The sequence below is a fragment of the Pan paniscus genome, chromosome 19 (genome assembly GCF_029289425.2).
Source record: "Pan paniscus chromosome 19, NHGRI_mPanPan1-v2.0_pri, whole genome shotgun sequence".
NCBI classification, from domain to species: Eukaryota; Metazoa; Chordata; class Mammalia; order Primates; family Hominidae; genus Pan; species Pan paniscus.
In genome coordinates, this window is record NC_073268.2 from 15,395,566 (window position 1) to 15,419,350 (window position 23,785).

At 49.8% G+C, this 23,785-nt stretch overlaps 1 protein-coding gene across 2 annotated transcripts in view; it reads left to right on the forward strand.

Annotated features, from left to right (window-relative positions):
• DNAH2 (dynein axonemal heavy chain 2) overlaps window positions 1-23,785 on the forward strand; it is a 121,779-nt gene that overhangs the window by 86,831 nt on the left and 11,163 nt on the right. For both annotated transcript variants that reach the window (XM_057300344.2, XM_055101998.2), the window contains 18 exons: window positions 255-394; window positions 2,747-2,879; window positions 3,040-3,179; window positions 5,419-5,629; window positions 6,114-6,230; window positions 6,422-6,563; window positions 8,333-8,502; window positions 8,653-8,769; window positions 17,786-17,950; window positions 18,505-18,630; window positions 18,776-18,924; window positions 19,005-19,071; window positions 19,161-19,311; window positions 19,527-19,675; window positions 19,858-19,991; window positions 20,134-20,278; window positions 20,424-20,623; window positions 22,459-22,585. In XM_057300344.2, coding sequence (XP_057156327.2) covers window positions 255-394; window positions 2,747-2,879; window positions 3,040-3,179; window positions 5,419-5,629; window positions 6,114-6,230; window positions 6,422-6,563; window positions 8,333-8,502; window positions 8,653-8,769; window positions 17,786-17,950; window positions 18,505-18,630; window positions 18,776-18,924; window positions 19,005-19,071; window positions 19,161-19,311; window positions 19,527-19,675; window positions 19,858-19,991; window positions 20,134-20,278; window positions 20,424-20,623; window positions 22,459-22,585 — 2,583 coding nt within the window. The remainder of the gene's footprint in view (window positions 1-254; window positions 395-2,746; window positions 2,880-3,039; window positions 3,180-5,418; window positions 5,630-6,113; window positions 6,231-6,421; window positions 6,564-8,332; window positions 8,503-8,652; window positions 8,770-17,785; window positions 17,951-18,504; window positions 18,631-18,775; window positions 18,925-19,004; window positions 19,072-19,160; window positions 19,312-19,526; window positions 19,676-19,857; window positions 19,992-20,133; window positions 20,279-20,423; window positions 20,624-22,458; window positions 22,586-23,785) is intronic.

Below are 23,785 nucleotides of genomic sequence, written 5' to 3' on the forward strand. Positions count from 1 at the left end.
TGTAAGGTGGAAGGTCCCCTCCAGGGACCCTGGGCAGAGCTGCTTTAAAACCCACGCTTCAGAGCCAGGCACAGTGGCTTGAGCTTGTAGTTCCAGCTACTCGGGGGTGGGGGGTGCTGAAGTGGGAGGATGGTTTGAGGCCAGGAGTTCAAGTCCAGCCTGGGAAACACTTCGTCAGCACCACCTGACCTGCTGCCGCCGCTGATTCTGCTATGGACACGCCAGCCCTCTGACCCTGGGTGGCTTCTGTCCAGATCCAGTCGCATATCATAGACCAGGCCCGGGTGGAGCAGGTGCCTGAGTCATCGGACAGCCTCTTCGCCTACCTCATCGAACGCGTGCGGAACAACCTGCACATCGTGCTCTGCCTCAGCCCCATGGGGGATCCCTTCAGGTGACTTCTGTGACATCCTTCTCTCAGCCCCTTCTGTGTGCTCCCTCACCCTGCTGTGGCCTCCTGTGCCTTCTGGAAATTAGTGTCAGGAATAACAGCAGGCTCCTCTGCCCGCCTCACCCATCTCCTTTCCTTAGGCTGTGCCTGATTTCAGGAAGTTCCTTTGGTGGACATGGGAGTCGTCCATCCTTTTTTGGCATAACTAGATTTTTGTTTGTTTGTTTTGGTGGGTGGCTTTTTGGTTTTGTTTTGTCATTGTAAATCTAATTGTGGTTAAAAACACACACACACAGGCCGGGCATAGTGGTTCACACCTGTAATCCCAACACTTTGGGAGGCCGAGGCGGGTGGATCACGAGATCAGGAGATCGAGACCACGCTGGCTAACATGGTGAAACCCCGTCTCTACTAAAAATACAAAAAATTAGCCAGGCATGGTGGCGGGGGCGCCTGTAGTCCCAGCTACTCAGGAGGATGAAGCAGGAGAATCGCATGAACCCGGGAGGTAGAGGTTGCAGTGAGCCGAGATCACACCACTACACTCCAGCTTGGGTGACAGAGCGAGACTCTGTCTCAAAATACACACACACACACACACACACACACACACACACACACAAAATGTATCATCTTAATCGTTTCTGAGTGCAGTGCTCGGTCGTGTGACGTACACTCACACTGTTGTGTAACAGCTCCAGAGCTTTCTCATGCTCCCGAGGCCATACTCCATACCCATGAAACCATTGCTCCCCATTCCCTCCCCAGCTGCTGTCTCTTGAGTCTGACATCAGATGCCTCACATAGGTGGAACCATGCCGCACTTGTCTTTGTTTCTTTTTTTGTTTGAGACGGAGTCTCGCTCTGTTGCCCAGGCTGGAGTGCAGTGCTGTGATCTCGACTCACTGCAGCCTCTACCTCCCAGGTTCAAGTAATCTTCGTGCCTTAGCCTCCCAGTAGCTAGGATTACAGGTGCTCGCCACCATGTCCAGCTAATTGTTGTACTTTTAGTAGAGACAGGGTTTCACCATGTTGGTCTGGCTGATCTCAAACTCCTGACCTCAGGTGATCCACCCGCCTTGGCATCCCAAAGTGCTGGGATTACAGGCGTGAGCCACCGCGCCCAGCTACCATTTGTCTATCTGCGACTTGCTTATTTCACTTAGCGTATTGTCCTCAAGGTTCATCCATGTTGTAGCATGTGTCAGGATTTCCTTCTTTTTTTAAGGCTGAATAATATTATCTTGTATGTCTATACCACATTTTCTTGATATGACTAGATTTTTAAGGGAATCAGAAACTAGGAAGAGGGCGGAGAACTTGTGCAGGGAAGCAATTTGGATTACCTTAAAAATTTTTTTTTGTCTGGGCGCGGTGGCTCATGCCTGTTATCCCAGCACTTTGGGAGGCTGAGGCAGGTGGATCACAAGGTCAGGAGATCAAGACCATCCTGGCTAACACGGTGAAACCCCGTCTCTACTAAAAATACAAAAAAATTAGATGGGCATGGTGGCGGGCACCTGTAGTCCCAGCTACTCGGGAGGCTGAGGCAGGAGAATGGCGTGAACCTGGGAGGCGGAGCTTGCAGTGAGCCGAGATGGCGCCACTGCACTCCAGCCTGGGCGAGAGTGAAAGACTCCGTCTCAAAAAAAAAAAAATTTTTTTTTTGAGACCAAGTCTTGCTTTGTTGCCCAGGCTGGAGTGCAGTGGTGCCATGTTGGCTCACTGCAACCTCCATCTCCCAGGCTCAAGTGATCCTCCTGCCTCAGCCTCTCTGGTAGCTGGGACTACAAGCGCATGCCACCACGGCCAGCTAATTTTCGTACTTTTTGTAGAGATGGGGTTTCGCCATGTTGCCTAGGATGGTTTTGAACACGTGGGCTCAAGGAAGCCACCCGCCTTGGCCTCCCAAAGTGCTGGGATTACAGGCACAAGCTCCAGTGCCCGGCCTACCATTTTGTTTTTAATGTTTGTGATATACGGTGTACTTACCATAGCCAGGCACTACGCTGAGCTTTTCACGTGTGACACCTCACTGAATCCCCCAACCACCCTAGTCAGCATGTATTATTATTCCCATTTTAGAGACGAGGAAACTGGCATTCAAAGAGCTTAGATACTTGCTGGAGATCCACACCTCGAAAGTGTAGAACCAGGTTTTTCTGTTGCCAGAAGCTGTTTCTAAATGCTCTGCTGAACTAGCTCTGCAGGAACAGAATTTGGACAAGGAGATACAGGAGCAAGGGGATGGGGCATTTTAGGTTCTTAGAAAGTGAGTGGATGTGTGTTGGGAAGCCAGTACCTGGAGGCTGTGTCTGTGCACTGAATTTACAGCCTCTCCAAACCCCTTCCCAGGAACTGGATCCGCCAGTACCCAGCCTTGGTGAACTGCACAACCATCAACTGGTTCTCAGAGTGGCCCCAAGAGGCCCTGCTCGAGGTGGCTGAGAAGTGCCTCATAGGAGTAGACCTGGGAACTCAGGAGAATGTGAGCCCCTCCTCCCCACCTCTCATTGCATCCCTGGCCTCCCTCTCCCCCGCCTCTCATCGCACCCCCGGCCTCTCTCCTCCCCGCCTCTCATCGCACTCCCGGCCTCTCTCCCACTTCCGTTTCCATCTGCCTTTTCATCCTGTGTCACTGGCCTCAGATCCACAGGAAGGTGGCCCAGATCTTTGTCACTATGCACTGGTCAGTAGCTCAGTATTCCCAGAAGATGCTGTTGGAACTGCGGAGACACAACTATGTCACACCCACCAAATACCTGGAACTCCTGTCTGGATATAAGAAGTATGAAGGGGGGCAGGGGATGTGCAGGGCCAGGGAGGCTGGTGTCTTCCAAGGGCGATGGGTGAAATGATGCTGATGTGCAAGGGCAGAGACACAAAGGCCACAGTTCTGCCCAGGAAGTTGGGAAGAGGGAGTTGGGGCTTCCCGTGGGAGGGGCTGTCTCCAGAGCCTTCTGGCTATGTCCCCCTCAGCCGCTCTCCACACCCTCTTGGCCCTTATTTTCTGGCATGAAGTTTATCTGTCTTTTTCTGACCATAATATAACTGGAACATTGCCATAATATACCCAGTCCTTTCCTGTCTGCCTTTAATATCTTCTAGACTTTCTACCTGTATGAGATAGAAAAAGCAAAGTGTTTTCCCTACTCTCTCACTCAACACAGTACAGTCCCTCAGCATCCGTGGGGGATTGGTTCCAGGACCTCCCACGGATACCAAAATCCACAGATGCTCCAGTCCCTGATATAGAATGGAGTATCTGCATGTAACTTATGCACGTTCCTCCCATATACTTTGAATCCTCTCTAGATGAGTTATAATACCTAATACAATGTAAATGCTATGTAAATAGTTGTTATACTGTATTGTTTAGGGAATAATGACAAGAAGAAAAAGTCTGTACATGTTCAGTGCAGATGCAAATTTTTTTGCAATTTTTTTTTTTTTTAGACGGAGTCTTGCTCTGTTGCCCAGGCTGGAGTGCAGTGGCGCAGTCTTGGCTCACTGCAACCTCTGCCTCCCGGGTTCAAGTGACTCTCCTGCCTCAGCCTACCTAGTAGCTGGGATATAAGGCACGCGCCACCATGCCCAGCTATTTTTCTTTTTTTTTTGTATTTTTAGTAGAGACAGGGTTTCACCATGTTGGCCAGGCTGTTCTTGAACTCCTGACCTCAGGTGATCCTCTGGCCTCGGCCTCCCAAAGTGCTGGGATTACAGGCATGAGCCACCGTGCCCAGACTTTTTTCAAATATTTTCGATCCTCTGTTGGTTGAATCCACGGATGTGGATACGGAAGGCTGGCTGTACTTCACTTCTGACACCAGATGTGGTGGGGATTTTCCCCACCCAAGCAGTTCTCCAGGGGACACTGGCTGGGTGTCCTATAATATAACTCAATTCTGAAACGATCTACCTGGAGTTAGAGTCAGATCGCACAGGTGGAGGGCGCAGTCCCACAATACACCCCCCACTTCTGATGCTAACCGAAAGCCCAGTGTTTTACCTGTGTTTCTGCCTGGCCGGTTATAAATCAAGGGTTCCCACCACCCCCTTGTCAGGTTCAGTTAATTTGCTAGAGTGGCTCACAGAACTCAGGAAACACTTCACCTACTATTGCTGATTTATTGCAAAGGATATTTTAAAAGATACAAATAAGGCTGGGCACGGTGACTCACGCCTGTAATCCCAGCACTTTGGGAGGCCAAGGTGGGCGGATCACTTGAGGTCAGGAGTTCAAGAACAGCCTGGCCAACATGGTGAAACCCTGTCTCTACAAAAATACAAAAATTAGCCAGGCATGATGGCGGGTGCCTGTAATCCCAGCTACTGGGGAGGCTGAGGCGGGAGAATCATTTGAACCCGGGAGGTGGAGGTTGCAGTGAGCTGAGATCGCATCACTGCACTCCAGCCTGGGTGACAGATCGAGACTCCGTCTCAAAAAAAAAAAATCAGAAATTGTGGGGCAGGTGCAGTGGCTCATGCCTGTAATCCCAGCACGTTGGGAGGCTGAGGTGGGAGGATCACTTGAGGTCAGGAGTTTGAGACCAGCCTGGGCAAAATAACAAGACGCCATCTCTACAAAAAAAGAAAGAGAGAGAGAGCAATAAATTGTTGCAATACTGGGCCCACATTCATTCCCATAGGGAAAAAAAACCAGGCTGGAGCTGAGGGACGGCTGCCTGCCCTGGGCCAGCCCACCTGCCTGTTCCACAGTGGGAAACAGAGGAAGATTCTCATGTAGGGGAGGTGGTGTGATGGAGACTGTTTAACAAGCTGATTCTGGTAGTGGTGTGTAGAACAAACCAGAGGAATGAGAGCCTGAAATCAAGAAGAGCCCTTGGGAAGCTGTTGGCAATGACCCAGGCAGGAAGTGATAGAATCCCGACCAGGATGGTGGGGGTAGTGTTGGTGGCAACAGAAAGGAAGGCGGACTCGAGACACACGGGGAAGGTGGACCTTACAGGACACCGCGCTTTCCGGAAGCCCCGCCTCTCCACCACCTGTCCTATTCTTTCCCCCAGGTTGCTGGGAGAAAAACGGCAGGAGCTGCTGGACCAAGCCAATAAACTGCGGACAGGCTTGTTCAAGATCGACGAAACTAGGGAAAAGGTGCAAGTGATGTCGTTGGAGCTGGAGGATGCCAAGAAGAAGGTGGCCGAGTTCCAGAAGCAGTGTGAGGAGTACCTGGTCATCATTGTGCAGCAGAAGCGGGAGGCAGATGAGCAGCAGAAGGTCCAGGGCCCACGCCCACCCCCCGTGCCCCACTCCCACCAGTGCCGGCTACTGCGTCAGGGAACCCATGTTCCCCCCTTCTTAAATTTTCTTTAGTGACTGGGTGCAGTGGCTCACGCCTGTAATCCCAGCACTTTGGGAGGCTGAGGCAGGAGGATCACCTGAGGTCAGGAGTTCCAGACCAACTTGGCCAACATGGTGAAACCCTGTCTCTACTAAAAATGCAAAGATTAGCTGGGCGTGGTGGCGGGTGCCTGTAATCCCAGCTACTCGGGAGGCTGAGGCAGGAGAATCGCTTAAACCCTGGGGGCGGAGGTTGCAGTGAACTGAGATTGCACCACTGCACTCCAGCCTGGGCGAAAGAGCTAGACTCCATCTCAAAAAAAAAAAAAATTCTTTAGCTTTCATCTTTTCCACCAACACCATCACTCCCACCTTTGCCCAAGGCAAAGACAAAAAACCCTTGTCCTTTTTTCATCCCTAGGCCGTAACAGCCAACAGTGAAAAGATTGCAGTTGAGGAAATCAAGTGTCAGGCACTGGCTGACAATGCCCAGAAAGATCTAGAAGAGGCACTGCCCGCCCTGGAAGAGGCCATGCGGGTACCAGGGGCGGGTGCAAGGATGGGAGCCAGGAACGCGAGGCCCCGGGGAAGGGAATGGGCCAGTCTTCTTTGTCCTCAAAGACTCTGGGGAAGTGGGAAGAAGAGGTGGCACCTCAGCTAGGTTCTGTCTCCATAAGGTCCTGTCTTACCCGCTGAGTTGCTCCCTCACTTTATCCCTTTTTCCCCCAGGCCCTGGAGTCTCTGAACAAGAAGGATATAGGAGAGATCAAGTCTTATGGACGGCCCCCAGCCCAAGTGGAGATAGTGATGCAGGCAGTTATGATTCTTCGAGGCAACGAGCCCACATGGGCAGAGGCCAAGAGGCAGCTAGGTAAGCTAGAGACAATGAAATCAATGACTTCCACTCACCCAGTGTTTATTGATCGTCGGCTGTGCAGCAGACACTCAGAAAGATAGGGAGGGATGAGGCATTGTTCTTACCCTCAAGAGCACAGGGCCTAGTAGAAAGGAGAGCACAGAGCCTAGTAGAAAGGAGACCGCGTGAATATCAGTTAAGGTTCTTTGGTTGTGGGTCGAGTGTGGTGGTTCATGCCTGTAAACCCAAGCTTTGGGAGGGCAAGGTGGGCAGATCACGAGCCCAGGAGTTTGAGACCAGCCTGGGCAACATGACGAAAACTCATCTCTCCAAAAAAAATGCAAAAATTAGCTGGGCATGATGGTGCATGCCTGTAGTCCCAGCTACTTGGGAGGCTGAGGCAGGAGGATCGTTTAAACCTGGAAGGCTGAGGCTGCAGTGAGCCGAGATTGCGCCATTGCACTCCAGCCTGGGTGACAGAGCCAGACCCTGTCTCCAAAGAAAAAAAAAAGATTATTTAGTTGTTACTGGTATTTTCTGACTTTTTACAAAGTTACCTATTTCTTTTCACTAAAAAGAGAAAAACAAAAAACTACATTTCTGATTGCTTTTATAATTATTAAATATGAAATTTTTAAAAAGATTATTTGCTTATAAGTAACAGAAAACAGCTCATCTTAATACTGACATTCAGCTTACAATGGTTTGACTTCAGATTTTTCGTCTTTACAATGGTACCCATACAATCATTCTGTTTTTCACTTTCAGTACAGTGTTCAATACATTACATGAGATATTCAACACTTTGTTATAAAATAGACTTTGTGTTAGATGATTTTGCCCAACTGTAGGCTTAATGTAAGTCCTCTGAGCACGTCTAAGTTAGGCTGGGATGAATTATGACATTCAGTAGGTTAGATGCATTAAGTGCATTTTTGATTTACCATATTTTCAATGTATGATGGGCTTATCGGGAGCATCTGTATATTAAACAAAATTGTCCTAAAGATAGAAGAATGGGCCAGGCGCGGTGGCTCACGCCTGTAATCCCAGCACTTTGGGAGGCTGAGGCAGGTGGATCACGAGGTCAGGAGATCGAGACCATCCTGGCTAACACGGTGAAACCCTGTCTCTACTAAAAAATACAAAAAAATTAGCCGGGTGTGGTGGCAGGCACCTGTAGTCCCAGCTACTCGGGAGGCTGAGGCAGGAGAATGGTGTGAATCTGGGAGGCGGAGCTTGCAGTGAGCCGAGATTGCACCTCTGCACTCCAGCCTGGGCAACAGAGCGACACTCCATCTCAAAAAAAAAAAAAAAGATAGAAGAATGTATTGCTGCATCCAAGGGCAGGAATGCCCTCAGGCCCTCAGAGGGGAACAAGAATCAGAAAATGGGAACCGGGACTCTGTGTTCCATTCTTGTGGTTTACTCTGCTCTGGGTTCCCGTAGTAGAATACAGCCTGCCAGTCTCGGTTTGGTGATCCCTGCCCTAGAAGAAAGTGCAAAGCAGAGAGAAAAAAAGTGAAGTGTAGGGTGGCTTGGCTGAGTGTTCAAGGTAAGTGATGAGAGAGGAGCTGGGAAGATTGTCGAGGACCTTGGGGACTGAGAGGTGCCCGGAGACAGAGTCAAGTCAGAGGGAGGAACTAGGGGCCAGGTCAGATAATTTGGCCTTAGGAACTGAGCCCAGGAAAAACGTGGCTATGCGTGAGTAGTGGAGGTGAAACTGCTGGACAAGGAGGATGGCATTAAGCCTCTGGCTAAGGCCCCTAATTTTCATCCCACAGGGGAACAGAACTTCATCAAGTCACTGATCAACTTTGATAAAGACAATATCTCAGATAAGGTTCTGAAGAAGATTGGGGCCTACTGCGCCCAGCCTGACTTCCAGCCTGATATCATCGGCCGCGTCTCCCTGGCTGCCAAGTCCCTCTGCATGTGGGTGCGGGCCATGGAGGTAAAGGCGTCAGGGCTGGGGCGGGGCGGTAGGGAGGGCAGGCCTGGGGGAGTGCGGATGCACAGACCCAGGTGGAAGGAGGGGATGCCTGGAGGTGAGGGGGTTGGTGGGTTGGTGGGCGACTCCCACAGCCTGACTGTCTCCCCACAGCTGTACGGGCGGCTGTATCGGGTGGTGGAGCCCAAGCGAATCCGAATGAACGCTGCCTTGGCTCAGCTTCGGGAGAAGCAAGCCGCGCTCGCTGAGGCCCAGGAGAAGCTGCGGGAGGTGAGCCGATCGCCTGTCCTTTCCACGGAGGTCCCTCTCCCTGAGTTCTGGATTGCTTCATTAAGCATTTGTTTTCCCCCATCTAATTCTAGCCCCCTTCCCCATGTCCTGTGCCATTCCAGTCCTGTCTCCTTCCCACTCTGTGCCCTGTTTAGACTGGGCTGCCTCTGGCTCAGAAAGCTAAGTCAATTGCAGAGGGTTATAAAGGCTCAGAGGCACTGCGACCCAGGAGCCCTTCCAAAGATTGACTTGGGAGCTGGCAATCTCTGTCACACCCTTCGGAGATGGCGCCTGAGATATTAACTGATGACATCTGCGTGGCAAATTGGTCTTTGCCAGAGGGATGGGTCAAGAGTGTCTGTGTCGCTTCTGTGGACCAAGAACAACGTGAGGGTGTCTGTGCATATGTTGTGTGGGGACGGGCTCTCCCAGAGGCCAAGTGGGTTAGTTACCGTGAGGAGTCTGGGCAACCCAGGCGATCTCCTGCAAGATGCATGCATGAGGCTGGGCGCCACGGCTCATGCCTGTAATCCCAGCACTTTGGGAGGCCGAGGTAGGTGGACCACCTGAGGTCACGAGTTCAAGACTAGCCTGGCCAACATGGTGAAACCCTATCTCTACTAAAAATACAAAAATTAGCCGGGCATGGTGGCAGGCACCTGTAATCCCAGCTACTCAGGAGGCTGAGGCATGAGAATCGCTTGAACCCGGGAGGTGGAGGTTGCAGTGAGCCAAGTTCACACCACTGCAATGCGGCCTGGTGACAGAGTGAGACTGTCTCAGAAAAAAAAAAAAAAAAAAAAGATGCATGCATAAGTGACTCCTGAACCAGGCAGAATGATGGGCAAGTGCCATTATCAAAAAAATTCAAAATTCTTCCAGTTTATCATTTGATTTTTTAAATGATTGATTTAATAGGTAATACTACTCTGTCCCCAAGGTAATACAGTTACATGGTTTGAAGTGTGAAAGGTACAAAGGAGTATCCAATAAGAAGTTTCCCCTCGCCCACCTTCTGTTCTCTAGTCACCAGCTTTCCTCTCTGAAAGCAGCCGATATTACTGTCACCCAGGCTGGAGTGCAGTGGCGCAATCTCAGCTCACTGCAATCTCCACCTCCTGGGTTCAAGAGATTCTCCTGCCTCAGCCTCCTGAGTAGCTGGGACTACAGGTGCCCGCCACCACGCCCGGCTGATTTTTGTATTTTTAGTAGAGACGGGGTTTTGCCATGTTGGCCAGGCTGGTCTCAAACTCCTGACCTCAGGTGATCTGCCAGCCTCAGCCTCTCAAAGTGCTGGGATTACAGGCATGAGCCACTGCCCCCAGCCTGCACCTTACTATCTTATTTACCTGTGAGTTGAAGATTGTTCCTTATCAGTATGTAAAGAGCCTCTGCTTTCTTTTTACCACTGCATGATATTCCAGTGGGTAGCTACAGGGACACCATCATTTATTTAACTGTTCCCCATTTGAGGGAGACACTGTTTCCAATCTTTGGATCTTTGCTTGCCCTGTAACTTTTTTGGTGCTATCTTCATATAGAAATTTAAAATATTTATATAATTGAAGCTGGCCATACAATTTCAAACTGTTTTACCTAAAACCAACTTTGGAAAACATCCAGGTTCGACCTCCACAGATCAGATGAGGAGCCTGAGGCTAGGGAGATCAAGGGCTCACTGGCTCGTCACCGTCAGAGCTGGGCTAGATCCTGGGTTTCCTGACTTCACGCCTCTCTGCCCACAGCTCATCCCCGTTTTTACCTGCTGTAGGCATCTTTACTGTCAAAAGCTAAGCTGCCCACGAGGCCTCTTCTGTTCAGGGAACTCACCCAGGTTGGGTGAACGGGGCTTCTCTCTGCACCTCTGCACCTGCTCCTCCACGGCTCCGTCCCTGCTACCACCGCCACCTCCCAACCTCTCACAAAACTTTGCTCTTTTACTCTGTCTTTTCCCAAGAGCTAAGAATCACAGGTGTGGCAATCTGTTTGGAAAGGGTTTTCACCCAGATGAATCATATCCTGGGCTAAATAATTAGGAGTGGCTCCTCATATGTGAAAAATGGGACCTCTGGGGTGCACTGCCAGCAACATCATTCATCAAACAAGCATTTATAGCGCACCCAGTGTTAGGTATTTTGGTGGAGGGTCCACACCCACACTTGAGAACCCCTAAGTGATAAGAGAAAGCAGACAGGGAACAAACATTTCTCCTTTTTTACGGACAAAGCCTGTGACGTTTATGAGCCAAATGCACCTTAAAAAAAAAAAAAAAGCAGCAGTAGCATTTATGTGTTTATTTTTAGAGATGGGGTCTTGCTGTGTTGCCCAGGCTGGTCTTGGTCTTGAATTCCCATCTCAGTCTTACAAGTTGTTGGGATTACAGGTGTGAGCCACCGTGCCCCGAAATGTACCTTCCTTTCCTTCCTTCCCTCCCTCCCTCCCTTCCTTCCTTCCTTCCTTTTCTTTTCTTTTTTTTTTTTTTTTTGAGACAGGATCTCACTCTGTCGCCCAGACTGGAATGCAGTGGCGCAATCACGACTCACTGCAGCCTTGACTTCCTGGGCTCTGGTGATCCTCCCACCCAAGCCTCCTGAGTAGCTGGGCCTACAGGCACACTCCACTATTCCTGGCTAATTTTTTATATTTTTTGTAGAGACGGGGTTTCACCATGTTGCCCAGTCTGGTCTTGAACTCGTGGGCTCAAGTGATCCTCCTGCCTTGGCCTCCCAAGTTGCTAGGATTACAAGGGTGAGCCACCCCACCTGGCCCAAATATACCCTTTTTGTTTTGTTTTGTTTCGTTTTGTTTTTGAGAGAGAGTCTCGCTCTATCACCCAGGCTGGAGCACGGTGGTGCGATCCCAGCTCGCTGTAACTTCTGCCTCCCAGATTCAAGTGATTCTCCTGCCTCAGCCTCCCGAGTAGCTGGGATTACAGGCGTCGGCCACCACGCCCGGCTAATTTTTGTATTTTTAGTAGAGATGGGGTTTCACCACGTTGGCCAGGCTGGTCTTGAACTTCTTACCTCAAGTGATCTGCCCGTCTCGGCCTCCCAAAGTGCTGGGATTACAGGTGTGAGCCACCGCGCCTGCCCCCAAATGTACCTTTTAATACAACTTCACAACTAGGCACTGTGCTGATACCTGGGCCCTGCCAGGCCAATTAAGTAAGAATCCCTGGCAGAGCCTAAGAATCAGCATTTTAAAAGCTTTCCTGTCAGAACCTACCAGAGATGGGAAAGCTTATGCATGGTACTGAGGCTCAGGTCTGAAAAGAGGCTCAGAGCCCAACTACATTGCAGATCAGAACAAATTTTGAGTAAATAGCTTTAGCCATTACTCACTTGTCAGCTAGTTCTGATATACAACAAGGGTTACAAACCAGTGGCGTAGATAGGGCCCCAGAAGGCTCTGAAATGGGTCAGAACAGAATCTTAATATACTTTAAGGCGACTGTATCCCCAAGTCTGAACATTCCCATTTTTTCCCATTTTGCATTCCAAATTATGTCTTAATCTACTTTAGGGCAACTGTATCCCTAAGGTTGAACATTCAGATTTTTTTCCTATTTTGCATTCCAAATTATGTCTAGTCACATTGTCCAACATAACATATCAGAGGCCATTTAGTTCAATTAAATGACAGCATTAAAACGCTCCAATAATAACAATATACAGAAATTCCACAAATTTGAATATAACCCCTAGGGAGAAATTAAATTTCAAAGATTAAATAAATCCCTTTGCAAACTAAAGTCCAAAGAAATGGAAATTCGACATCAACTAATCTTGCCTTTGTGAGTTAAAAATCTAGACTTCAACCTTCTGAAGTTAAAGTCCCCAAGTCATCCTCCCCAACTTCCTGTTCTGCTCCATCTCAGCTGAGGGGTTATCTCAGTTCATTTGGGCTCCTATAACAAAATACTGGGTAATTTATAAATAACAGAAATTGATATCTTACAGTTCCGAAGGCTGGAAAGTCTAAAATCAAGGTGCAAGTCCATTCAACGTCTGGTAGGGTCAGTTCCTCATGGATGACGCTTATGTGTGTCTTCACATAACAGAAGGGACAAACAAGCTTTCTTGGGCTTCTTTTACTAGGGCACTAATCCCATTCCTGAGGGCCCTACCCCCGTGACCTAATCACCTCCCAGATGCCCCACCTCCCAACACCACTCCACTGGAGATTAAGTTTGAAAATGAATTTGAGTGAGACATGACATTTGGACCGTAGCAGGGTGGGGGTTCTCTGGGTAGATCAGTTTTCTTAACCTGGGCTGTCTCTCCCTGGAAAAGGATGTTGTTCCTCAGGACCTCAGAGGCTGTATTAAGTTCAGAATGAAGTCTCTCATGAGCATTATTTGAGATTAAAATAGAACTCAAGGGTCTTAATAAGGCATACACAACTTGCAGATAAAATTATGTTGCCAAAAAACTGGTTATTACCATTGCCAAAGACCGTAGAAGAAACCCAATAGCATTTGAGGTAATGAGGATACACAGAGAAAATCTTGGTTTTAGCTTTACCAAAATGTCAGTTATCTGGAACCATGACTTGTGCACTTAAATTTAACTAGGAGAAATCTTTAGCAATAGATTAATATAAGAGATACAATCTAACCAATAAGCATTTACTGGATCAGGGGTTATAAATCCACACATATGTATACATTCTTTTCTTAGGGGGTTGATCGTGGTAAAATACATATAAAATATATCATTATAACCATTTTAAAGTGCACCATTCAGGCTGGGCTTGGTGGCTCATGCCTGTGATCCTAGCTCTTTGGGAGGCAGGGGCCGGGGGATTGCTTGAGCCTAGAAGTTCGAGATCAGCCTGGGCAACATAGAGAGACTTTGTGTCCACAAAATATAAAAAAATCAGCCAGACACAGTGGCGCACACCTGTAGTTCCAGCTACTTGGAAGGCTGAGGTGGGAGGATCACTTGAGCCCAGAAGGTTGAGGGTGCAGTGAGCTATGATTATGCCACTGTCCTCCAGCCTGGGCAACAGAGCAAAATCCTGCCTCAAAAAATAAAGATAAAAATAAAGCCAGGTGCGGTGGCTCACGCCTGGAATCCCAGCACTTTGGGAGGCTGAGGTGGGTGGATCACCCGAGGTCAGGAGTTTGAGACCAGCCTGGCCAACATGGTGAAACCCTGTCTCTATTAAAAATACCAAAAAAAAAAAAAAAAAAAAAAAAAAAGCTGGGCGTGGTGGTAGGCACCTGTAATCCTAGCTACTAGGGAGGCTGAGGCAGGAGAATCGCTTGAACCCGGGAGGCGGGGTTTGCAGTGAGCTGAGAAGCTGAGACCGAATGATTGCACTCCAGCCTGAGTGACAAGAGTGAGACTCTGTGTCAAAAAAAAAAAGCCTAAAATGGATACACCAGGCAACAGCAGTATAGACTACTTGTATATGTATAGAGTACCTCTGGAAGGAGAGTCAAGGAACAGGTAACACTGGCTGCCTCTAAAGAAGGAACCTGGCTGAGTGGGGAACAGGGTTAGGAGGAAGATCTTTCATATCCTCATGCCCTTAGGCCTTTTGAATTTTTGATAGCTATTAAAAAATTCACAAAGTAAAATTTAAAGGAACAAGAAACAGCAGTGTGAAGATGTGCTTATGCCTGTATACGAATTTCTTTTTTTTTCTTTTGTAGGTTTTTTTTTTTTTTTTTGGTAGGGGGGCGTAGAGACAGGGTCTTGCTGTGCTGCTAGGGGTCTCAAACTCCTGGCCTCAAGCAATCCTCCCGCCTCTGCCTCCCAAAGTGCTGGGATTACAGGTGTGAGCCACCATGCCTGGCCTTGTACAAGGATATTTATTACAGCATTGTTAATAGCAGAATGTTGGAAAAACACAAATGTGTATCCGTAGGAGACTTGTTACATAAATCATAGTTCAGTCTCACATAAGAGTATTTTGCAGCTACTAAAAAGAATGAGGCAGCTCACAAGAACTGATTTGGAAACAAGTAAAAAAAATAGTGAAGTACAAACGGTATTATAGCATATAACCACTGATTAAAAATTCATTTATTCTGGCCAGGCCCAGTGGCTCATGCCTGTAATTCCAGCACTTTGGGAGGTTGACGCGGGTGGATGACTGGAGGTCAGGAGTTCGAGACCAGCCTGGCCAACATGTTGAAACACTGTCTCTACTAGAAATACAAAAATTAGCCAGGCATGGTGGTGCACCCCTGTAATCCCAGCTACTCGGAAGGCTGAGGCAGGAGAATCGCTTGAACCCAGGAGGTGGAGGTTGCAGTGAGCCAAGATGGCGCCACTGCACTCCAGCCTGGGCGACAGTGTGAGACTCTGTCTCAAAAAAAAAAAAAAAAAATTATTTATTCAAAAAAATATGTGAGTGCTGGGCATTATTTTAGGTCTAAGGATTCAGTGGTGAACAAGTCTCTGACTTCACTGTGCTTATATTTTCTTTATATATAAATGATTCTGTGCATGGACTATTCTAGAAAGCTACACGGGAAACTAGGGCAGGGCCTGGGACCAGGCTCAGGAATGGCAGGAAGACTTCCCCTTAACCGGGTGCACTTTCGTTCCTTTTGGATTTTGATTTATGTAAATATATTCACTATTCTCCAAAAAAAAAAAAAAAAAACAGATAGTAAAAATTATTTTCTAAGATATGACAAAGATTTTATTAGGTGTAATAATAGTGTTGTGGTCATGCAGAAAAATGTCCTTATTATTATTACTTTTAAAGATATGTTATAAAGTATTTAGGCTTGAGGATTTCATGAGTTTTTAATTTACTTAAAGATATTTTGGCAAAAAACAAGTAGATGAAATATATATAGCAAAATGTTAACTGTGAAATCTAGCTGATGGGTGTTTCTAGGTTTAAGTTTTCATAATAATTTTTAAAAATTTAAAGCTCCAACGAGATTAGCATACTTTAAAAATAGAGGCATACGCATAATTTTTCAGAGATACAGAAGTAACAACCAGCATAAATAAAAAGAAAAGTGGTTAAAAAGTAGTTTGCCATGGTTGGGCGTGGTGGCTCACGCCTGTAACCCCAGCGCTTTGGGAGGCTGAGGCTGGAGGATCACCTGAGGTCAGGAGTTTGAGATCAGCCTCTACTGAAAACACAAAAATTGGCCGGGTGTGGTGGTGCATGCCTGTAATTCCAGCTACTCGGGAGGCTGAGGCAGGAGAATCGCTTGAACCCAGGAGGCAGAGGTTGCGGTGAGGTGAGATTGTGCCATTGCACTCCAGCCTGGGAGACAAGAGCGAGACTCCGTCTCAAAACAAACAAACAAACAAAGTAGTTTGCCTCAGAGGAAGAAGTCTGGCTGTGGGAAAGGTGGTCTAGATGCTACTTTTCCTGTAACCTCTTTTATATCATTTAGGTTTTAACCTCGTGCATGTATGTCTTTCTTTTTTTTTGAGACAAAAAAAAAAAAAGAAAAAAGATTGGCCATGCTCGTCTGGAACTCCTGACCTGGTGATCTGCCTGCCTTGGCTTCCCAAAGTGCTGGGATTACAGTGTGAGCCACCGCACCTGGCCCTCCATGTTGTTTTAAAGAATATCTTTTGGAGAGTGATCTCTCCCATTTCCAAGTGCTTGGGCCAGGTAGTGCTTGCTTGCTGTGTGCCTTGCACCGTGCCATAGCCCACATCACCCTTACCTGCAGCCACCTCGGCGAGGCTCCGAAAGGGTGAAACTTACCAGAATTACTCAGTTAAGGCAGAGCTACTTCTACTTTCTAGTAGTGGAACTATTTCCACGATGTGGGCTGCCTTTCCCAGTGAGGTGGCAGCGGGAAAGGGAACATGTATCGTGTAAATTCTATGTGTAATCCCCCACCCCATATTCCTCATGATGAAAAGGACGGTGATACAGTCTGTATCCAGGTACAACTGCTGTTGGGTGGTCAGATATACATACAGGATCACACACACATATACAGGATCACACACACATATACAGGATCACACACATATACAGGATCACACACATATACAGGATCACACACACATATACAGGATCACACACACATACAGGATCACACACACGTATACGGGATCACACACACGTATACAGGATCACACACGTATACGGGATCACACACACATATACGGGATCACACACACATATACGGGATCACATACAGGATCACACACACATATGCAGGATCACACACACATATACAGGATCACACACACATATACAGGATCACACACACATATACAGGATCTTGGGACAAGGCTCTATCAGTTCTCTCCTTCAGATTTCAGTGAATATATATATATTCATTCCAACCTCCACAGAGTCCACAGGTGGCAATGACTTGAGAGGGGTTTCTCTAGTATACACAGCTCTGCCCAGGCCTCCATCTCTAGTGTGGGACCTTGCACTTGGTCCTTTGTCTTTTTATTTTTATTCTTATTTTCTACTTTTTGAATAGAGGCGGGGTCTCACCATGTCACCAGGCTGGTCTCAAGCTCCTGGCCTCAAGTGATCCTTCTGCCTTGGCTTGCCAAAGTATTGGGATTACAGGCATGAGCCACCACGCCCAGCCAGCTCTTTGTCTCGAATGGACTCTCCCTCTAACAGCTCTTGGGTTCATTTCTTTCTTTTTCTTCCTCTTTCAAGGTTCCACCTTAGGTATGGCCTCTGGCATGGAGTGGCAGTCATTTATGTGCTGTCTGGCCTTCACTTGCCACCATCTTGTGTGGCTTATTATGCTTCAAGAGGTCTCCGTCCCCTACCCAGCTACCCTGAAACTACCAAGTAGTTTCTGGGCTCTAGGAAAGGGTGGTGGAAGGAAGGGGAAGAAAATTCACCTCATCTCACATATTTTATCTCATTTACTCTTCACGATAACCCTATAGGGTAGGTATTCTTTTACAACATGAGGAAACTAGGCTCAAAGAGATTAATTTAACAAAGCTACAAAATGGCAGCTACAAAATGGCAGAGTCATGATGTGAACAAGAACAATCTGGCTGCGAGCCCTGTGTTTGATGCACTATACTCGAATCTCTCCCAGGTAGCTGAGAAACTGGAGATGCTAAAGAAACAGTATGACGAGAAGCTGGCACAGAAGGAGGAGCTTCGCAAGAAGTCTGAAGAGATGGAGCTGAAGCTGGAGCGAGCTGGGATGCTCGTGTCAGGGTTGGCTGGCGAGAAGGCCAGATGGGAGGAGACAGTCCAGGTGAGATCAGCTGTACTACCTGGTGTCCTTTCACTCTGCTCTCCACTTCCGAGAGACCCATCCCTTTTAGCTTGAGGAACAGTCAGGGAAAACAGGGACACCTGGGTATAGGGAACTCTAAGAACTGAGGCGTGGGAGCTCTTCCCCTCCCCCTGCACACCTTTGGTGAGAGCAATGGAAGGAAAGGCTTTTTGCATCATTAGGGATCTGCTTCAGTGTTTGGGCAGGGCTGGGAAGCACACACAAGGACTCTTGATGTAGCCCAACAACCAGACAGAAAACAGACACGGCACATCTTGCTTCTGCCCCTCAGTGAGCTCCTGGCTTCACAGAAAGGTTAGGCCTTATCACCAGAATGTAAACATTGCCATTAGAGATAGAGAACTCGAAAGTAATTAGAACCAGGCTAGAGTTGTCAGGACACACAGGTTTAGGGGAGGGAAAGATCCTCTTTGAACCTGACAGTGTCCAGAAGAGGGTGCCTTCAAAAGCATTCCAAGTGTCTCCCAGAGTGCTGGGGCCCAGGCAGGCTTACACTCCCTCCTGTCCGCCAGGGCCTGGAGGAGGACCTGGGCTACCTGGTGGGGGACTGTCTCCTGGCAGCTGCCTTCCTGTCCTACATGGGACCCTTCCTGACCAACTACCGGGATGAGATTGTCAACCAAATCTGGATCGGGAAGGTGAGATGGGACTCAGGCATGACAAGTAGGCTCCGAGACCAGGGCTGGGGGCAGGACCTTTGGGAATATTAAGAGATACCGTGAAGGCGCAGGGGCTGCTGGGCTCAGCTCTTCAAGTTAAAGCGTGGGGCTTTTCTCTCCCCAGATCTGGGAGCTTCAGGTTCCTTGCTCCCCTTCTTTCGCCATTGATAACTTCCTGTGCAATCCTACCAAAGTCCGGGACTGGAACATCCAAGGGTTGCCCTCAGATGCCTTCTCCACTGAGAATGGCATCATCGTCACCCGAGGCAACAAGTAAGGGTGCTGCTGGGCGTGGGGGCGGTACGGGAGCATGGGAGAGAGGGCCTCACCTCTGACCTGTACTCCCCTTCCAGGTGGGCACTGATGATCGACCCTCAGGCCCAGGCCCTGAAATGGATTAAGAACATGGAAGGAGGCCAGGTGTGAGGCTGGGGGGTCAGATTAGTCCCCTTCTTCCTGAGGCCCCACCTCTCCTGCAGTGTTCCTTCACCTTCCCCCTTGCTCTCTAGGGCCTGAAGATCATCGACCTGCAGATGAGCGATTACCTGCGAATCCTAGAAAACGCCATTCAGTTTGGATACCCGGTGCTACTTCAGAACGTGCAGGAATATCTGGACCCCACACTGAACCCCATGCTCAACAAATCTGTAGCCCGAATCGGTCAGGACAAGTCCCCAAGACCAGCCAAGTGGGATGCTAGGGAGGGAAGGGCTGGCTCTCTGACTGTGTCCTCTTCTTACCTGTCCCTCCATTCAGACAGCCCTGGCCTGGGGCCTTAGGACAGGCTAAGTCACTGCCCCTGGATGCCGGTGGGGGATGGGTTAGCTGGTACCCATCACATGGAGTCCTTGCCCCTGACCCTTCCGTGGATGCAGGTGGTCGGCTGTTGATGCGCATTGGCGATAAGGAGGTGGAATATAATACCAATTTCCGTTTCTACATCACCACCAAGCTCTCCAACCCCCACTACAGCCCAGAGACCTCAGCCAAGACCACCATCGTCAACTTTGCTGTTAAAGAACAGGTGGGTACAGGCTGAGGTCCAGACTGAGCTAGGGTGAAGCAGGAAGAGTTTGGAAGGATTGAGAAAAGGGATAAGCTTGTGTTGGGCAGCTGAGGATGAGGGGTCTTTCGAGGTGGAAAGAGATGAGGAAGGTGAAGGTCGAAGGGGTGACAGCCCCTCACTGTGAGTCCTGATGCCCCCAGGGCCTGGAGGCCCAGCTGCTGGGCATTGTGGTGCGGAAGGAGCGGCCTGAGCTGGAGGAGCAGAAGGACTCACTGGTCATCAACATCGCGGCTGGTAAAAGGAAGCTCAAGGAGCTGGAGGATGAGATCCTGCGGTGAGGCCCTGCCTTCCCCTCCCACTGCCCCACGGGTCTACTCCCAGCCAGGCTCCACCCAGTCTACCCCAGGCACAACAGCATCCCAGGGAGCCTGGTCCCGCTAACCCCTTGCTCCATGTGCCTCTGGGCGTCCCCCTAGGCTGCTGAATGAGGCCACCGGCTCCCTGCTGGATGATGTGCAGCTGGTGAACACGCTGCATACCTCCAAGATCACAGCCACAGAGGTGACTGAGCAGCTGGAGACCAGTGAGACCACAGAGATCAACATTGACTTGGCGCGGGAGGTAAGCTCCCGGCCCTCCAGTCCTGCCTCCCACCAGCCATCCAAGATGCAACTCCATCATGACGGCTCGAGACCCCTCCTTCCCTGAGCCCCTGCTCCCTGCCACGTCCCTCAGTGGCCCTGACTCCACCCATCCCCGCCGGCAGGCTTACCGCCCGTGCGCCCAGCGGGCATCAATCCTGTTCTTCGTGCTCAATGATATGGGCTGCATCGACCCCATGTACCAGTTCTCACTGGATGCCTACATCAGCCTCTTTATTCTCAGCATTGACAAAAGCCACCGCAGCAATAAGCTGGAGGACCGCATTGACTACCTGAATGACTACCACACCTACGCTGTCTACAGGTCTGAGGGTGCCCCCAACATGCCCCAGCCCGGAGGCCGAGTGGCTGTGGTTCTTCTGGCCACTGCACCTTCGTGCTTTCCCGCACCGCGGCTCTCAGCCTGCCGCTGTCCTTGGCATATGTCCTCCTGGTAGCTCCTCACTCTCATGGCTTAACCATCACCTGTGGGCTGATGATTCCCCGTCTTGTGTCTGTAGCCCTCCCTTGAGCACTGGACTTGTCTACACAACTGTTGGAGATACCAGCACTGCCCAGATGTTAACTGGCAGGAAGCGCACTGGCAATCTTGTGAAAATACCGGTTGGGATTCGGCAGGTCTGGGGTGGGGCCTGGGTTCTGCAACTCCAACAAGCTCCCAGGGGGTGCCACTGCTCCTGGTCTGTGGATCACATTTGAGCAGCAAGGAACTGGACTTCTCTACCCTGACATCCCACAGACCCTTCAAGCTCAACTCACTTCAGATCAAACTCATTCTCTTCCCTCTTCCTTCAGGGTCCTCATCCTTGGATGGCACCAACACCCACGACCCAGTCACCCAAGCCAGAAATTGGGAGTTATCCTTTATTTTTTATAATTTTTATTTGTACAGAAAGGGTCTCCCTATGTTGCCCTGGCTTGTCTCAAACTCCTGAGCTCAAGGGATCCTCCTGCCATGGTCTCCCACAGTGTTGGGATTACAGGCATGAGCCACCACGCCTGGCAAAAACTGGGAATTATCCTTGACTCTTCCCTTTCAAAGCAGTCACCAGGTTTTGTTCATGAATATTTCTGCAACTGTTCCCTCCCCATCTTCCCACTGCTTGGCTGTACTTTAGTTCTGGCCCTGGTGATCCTTTTTTCTGAGTTGCACAATGGTCTCCTAGAGGTCTTTCTGCCTCTACCCACTGTCCCTCTCAACCCACCCTCCTGTATTGCCCACCTGAGCAAATCTGCCCATGCCGCTTCCCGGGTCTGACTGCCAGTGGTTGGTTGCTTGGCCCCTGTGGCCCACGAAAGCCCTCAGGACCTGGCCTTCTCCTGCCTCAGCCTCACCTTTCCCACCTTGCACTGGGGGCCTGAGCATCCCTGACTGCCCTGCATGCTGTGCCCTTCTCATGCTTTTGCTCATGCTGTGATCTCTCTGCCTCTCCCATGTCACCTGAAAACTCTACTGCAGCTTGGGGCAGCTCCTCGGAAACTTTCCGAGTCCAGCAGGCAGGGACATCATAACTGATGGCCTCTCTGTCCTCTCCGAGACTGTGGCTTATTCATCTTTGTGTCTTCAGGACCTAGCAGAGTGCCTGGCAAGACAGTAGGGGAATAATGAATGTTTTGTTTTTTAATGGAACTGAATGACTAATTATGAGTGAATGGCTGGGCACGTTGGCTCACACCTGTAATCCCAGCACTTTGGGAAGCTGAGACGGGTGGATCACCTGAAGTCAGGAGTTCAAGACCAGACTGCCAACATGGTGAAACCCCATCTCTACTAAAAATACAAAAATTAGCCAGGCGTGGTGATGGGCTCCTGTAATCCCAGCTGCTTGGGAGCCTGACGCAGGAGAATCGCTTGAACCTGGGAGGTGGAGGTTGCAGTGCGTCGAGATCGTACCATGGTACTCCAACCTAGGCGACAAGAGCGAAACTCTGTCTCAAAAAGTAATAATAATAATAAGTGGACTCTGGGAAATTCTTGTGTCTAGGCCCCTGAGTCCTCGGCTGTTTCCAGGAGGTTAGGATTAGAGGCTGGTGAGGTTCTCTGTGTGAAGCTGTGTGATAGTAGTATCATAGCATTCGCATGGAGCATCAGCCCCCATTCCATGCTGCCCCTCCCTCTTCCCTGTCCCTTTCTCCCAGGTACACCTGCCGTACCCTTTTCGAACGCCACAAACTACTATTCAGTTTTCATATGTGTGCCAAAATCTTGGAGACTTCTGGCAAGCTCAACATGGATGAATACAACTTCTTTCTACGTGGGGGTGTGGTGAGTTGGGCAGAGAGCACATCCCAGGATGGGATGGTCAAGGTTGGGGATGAGGGCAAGTGTGACAAGGACTCCAGACCCAGAGGGTCAGGCCCACAGCATCAGTGAGTGAGCTGAGAAAATCCAGGCCAGCATCAGGTGCATGGTGAGCTCCCTGGGGCTGCGGAGGTGACTTGCCACGCACCCCCTTGCACTCAGCGCAGGCTGGGCTTTGTGGCATGTCTCACCTGTGACCCACAGACTGGCCTGATCTTGCCGCTTTTTTACTGCCTTTCAAGGCACTCCTTCCCCAGCCTGAGTTCCACGGTCGCCCTCACAGTCTCTCCCTCACAGGCTCCTCAACCCCCGCTTTCCTCCTCTCTCTGTCGCATCTACCGCTCTGGCTAGATCCAGCTCCTCTTCCCCTCTGTCCCTGCGCGGCCCATGCACTGAGCATGGCCGGAGAAGAACACATCCACACCGACTGGACGCACTTTAAGTCCATGATCGTGAACCTCAAGGAGGCCCCTAAGGCTTCCAGACAACCATGCTGCACTCTCCCGCCCTCCTAGACATTTTCTTGACTTTTCCCACCTTCACTTCCTGCCTCCCACCCCAAACTCTCAACACAGCAACCAGAGAGGTCCCACTCTGTCACTCACTGCGGCTGGACTGCAGTGGCAGTGATCTTGGCTTACCGCAGCCTCGACCTCCCGGGCTCAAGCCATCCTCGCATCTTAGCCTCTGGAGTAGCTGGGACTACAGGCCTGCGCCACCACGCCCGGCTAATTTTTGTATTTTTTGTAGAGGCGGGGTCCCACCATGTTGCCCAGGCTGGTCTCAAACTCCTGGGCTCAAGTGATCCTCCCACCTCAGCCTCCCAAAGTGCTGGGATTATAGGTGTGAGCCACTGTGCCCGGCCTGAGAGGTCCTTTTAAAGTGGATGCCATTGTGACGGGCTCCCCATGGCTGGCGCCACCTCCCACCACACAGCCCCCACTCCACTCCAGCCACGCAGGCCTCATTGCCCTCCCCAAACCCCCTGGCACGTCTCGCCTCAGGGCCTTTGCGTGGCCATGCCTTCTGCTGGAAGCCTACTCCCCGGCGTGTGCACCTGGCCATCTCTCACCTCCTTCAAACCTCACCTCAATGCGACCTTGATCTTCTTATTTAATACTTCAAACTACCCCTCAACACTCCCAGTCTCCCTTACCCTCCTCA